The sequence below is a fragment of the Anneissia japonica genome, unplaced genomic scaffold (assembly GCF_011630105.1).
Source record: "Anneissia japonica isolate Jap-2015-1 unplaced genomic scaffold, ASM1163010v1 scaffold16530_len21924_cov115, whole genome shotgun sequence".
NCBI lineage: Eukaryota > Metazoa > Echinodermata > Crinoidea > Comatulida > Comatulidae > Anneissia > Anneissia japonica.
The window spans coordinates 1-2,202 of NW_022732185.1; the positions used below are offsets into that span (position 1 = coordinate 1).

The 2,202-nt window shown below is 35.1% G+C and overlaps 1 protein-coding gene across 1 annotated transcript; it reads right to left on the minus strand.

Moving 5' to 3' along the window:
• Positions 1-1,474: 1,474 nt before the first annotated feature.
• On the minus strand, positions 1,475-1,993 carry LOC117115596. The gene has a single exon (XM_033259454.1). It carries the CDS (start codon positions 1,991-1,993, stop codon positions 1,475-1,477), a length of 519 nt encoding a protein of 172 aa, XP_033115345.1.
• Positions 1,994-2,202: the final 209 nt, after the last annotated feature.

Consider the following 2,202-nt stretch of genomic DNA (forward strand, 5'->3'; position numbering starts at 1 on the left):
ATCCTAGATCAGTCTTATTGCAAGCAAGTTCTTGATCATTTTAGAGTTGATTATGACTGGAGGTAACAGCAGCATACTAAGTAATTCTCTTTATTTTAGAGAATTATACTATCAAGAAAAAAAAATGTAATCTAAATTATATATTTGAAATATAAAATAGAAGCAAAAGAATAAATTTAATTCAACACCTACACTGTTCATTTTTAAATAAATGGACAGGTATCTCGCGCAAATAAGCGCCCGGGCACTTAAAATATTTTTTGCACTTTTTGAGGGGCGCTTATTCAAATGGGGCGCTTAATCAAACGGGGCGCTTATGAAGACAGAGTGGAAATTGAGGGGCGCTTATGAAAGTATATGAAAATTAAGGGGTTCTTATGGAACTTGAAAATTCAAAGGACGTTTTTGAAATGAAAATAAGGACGTCTGAAAATCGATTACAAATAGTTCTGGTTCAAAAATGAAATCGTCCACCACCAGATGACATGAATGTGAGCGGTAAGCCTAAGCGAAATTAATGATGGTGGTGGTGGCCTACAGATTGTTGATTATCTTCCGATTAATATTATTATTGGCAGGATCAAACTCAGTTGAAAACATGTGCTAAAGGTGCAAAATTGGACTAGAAATAGAAAAAAAAAATGTATGGAAAGGAAAGTTAGAAGGAAAGATACTGTTCATGGAGCTCTACTGTTCAGGAGAAAATATCCTCATTTTGAAATTTTCATATGCCAGCCACAGTCGCAGGATAGATTGAATTATTATTATTATTATTAATTTTTACTGTTCTGCTAACAGAATATTCAGTGGTAATTGATGTAAATTATTGACACTTTAGCAAACAAGACAGTAGAATTTATTGTTAAATAGTGATATTTAACCCTTTCACTGCTGTAGGTATATGCACCCCCTGTGCTGGGACTCTTTTTTCGTTAATTTTTAAAATAATTAAAAAAAAAATACTAAAAGAGGTTATTTCGAAATTCTTTTTGTGTGTTGGGGCGAGCAGTAGGTTGGCCTACGCGAGGAACATTGATATTTGGTATTTTGCATGATTAGGTAGTCATGTGACCTCAAAGTCGCCATTTTGAATTTCTGTTTTTTCTCAAATTTTGATAAAAAACCCAATTTTTCCCAATGAAATTTTTATGGAATGTTTTTTTTTTTACTTTATAATGATGCAGACACACAAGATGAATAAAAACAACAACAAAAATGAGTTAGTTTGATCGTTTTATTCCAAAACCGCAAATAATCAAAGTTTTTCTTCAAAATTGTGAAAATATAAAATTTTGCAGAAAATCACTGTTAGATGTATTTTTTGCCATACGTTTTTATTTATGCTTTATATAATCTAGGTTGTAAATATAAATGCATCGTTGCAAACATCATACGGTTACTTTATTTTAGAACTATAAAAATTAGCCTGTTCTATTGTGTGAAATGTGGAAAGGAAACCGCACATATTCAACGTTTACTCATCTTCATCAGATGTATCCTGATTATCCTCTCCGTCATGGCCTTTCGAGTAATCTAATTTTGTGTGATAGGTTCTGAAACAGTCTTTGTCCGCATGGAGACCTGGCTCACTTGGGCAATCAGGGAAAATCCACACTGTCTTTATTTCTCTACCAGCTTTGGTGCGAAGTCCACGTGCCCAACACACACAACACATTTTGTCTTTCTTGTTCTTAGAGTTTCCAGCTTTTTCCTCTCTTTTTTTCGGGAAGTGCTTCCCTGTTAGCCTGTGTACAGTTTCTCTTCCTGCTACATCTTTGTTCAGTTTAGGGCTGGAACACAAAAGTGTTGTAAGGAGGTCTTTGAAGTCAGCTAGAAAAACTTTGGTAGATGGGGTGAATTTGCGGTGAAGTTTGTGGGCACTCAGAACACACTGCATAAACAACCTCAGTGCAATCTTTTTGTACCATTTGTACGTTTTCCTGACCACACTCACACTATGAAGCTGCTGATCTACCATATCAACTCCACCCATTTTGTGATTATACTCAATGATGCATGCTGGCTTGAGTATAGGATTGTTATCCTGTTTTTTTTTCCAGTAGGAACCATAGCAGCCCTACCCTCCGTGGTCAACATATATACTTCCTTGGGTTTATTATTTGACTTGTTCTTTAGCGCACAGAACTTTACTGCCTGCATGTTACCAGTTTGTGACTTCATGAAACATGATGTACCCTTTTC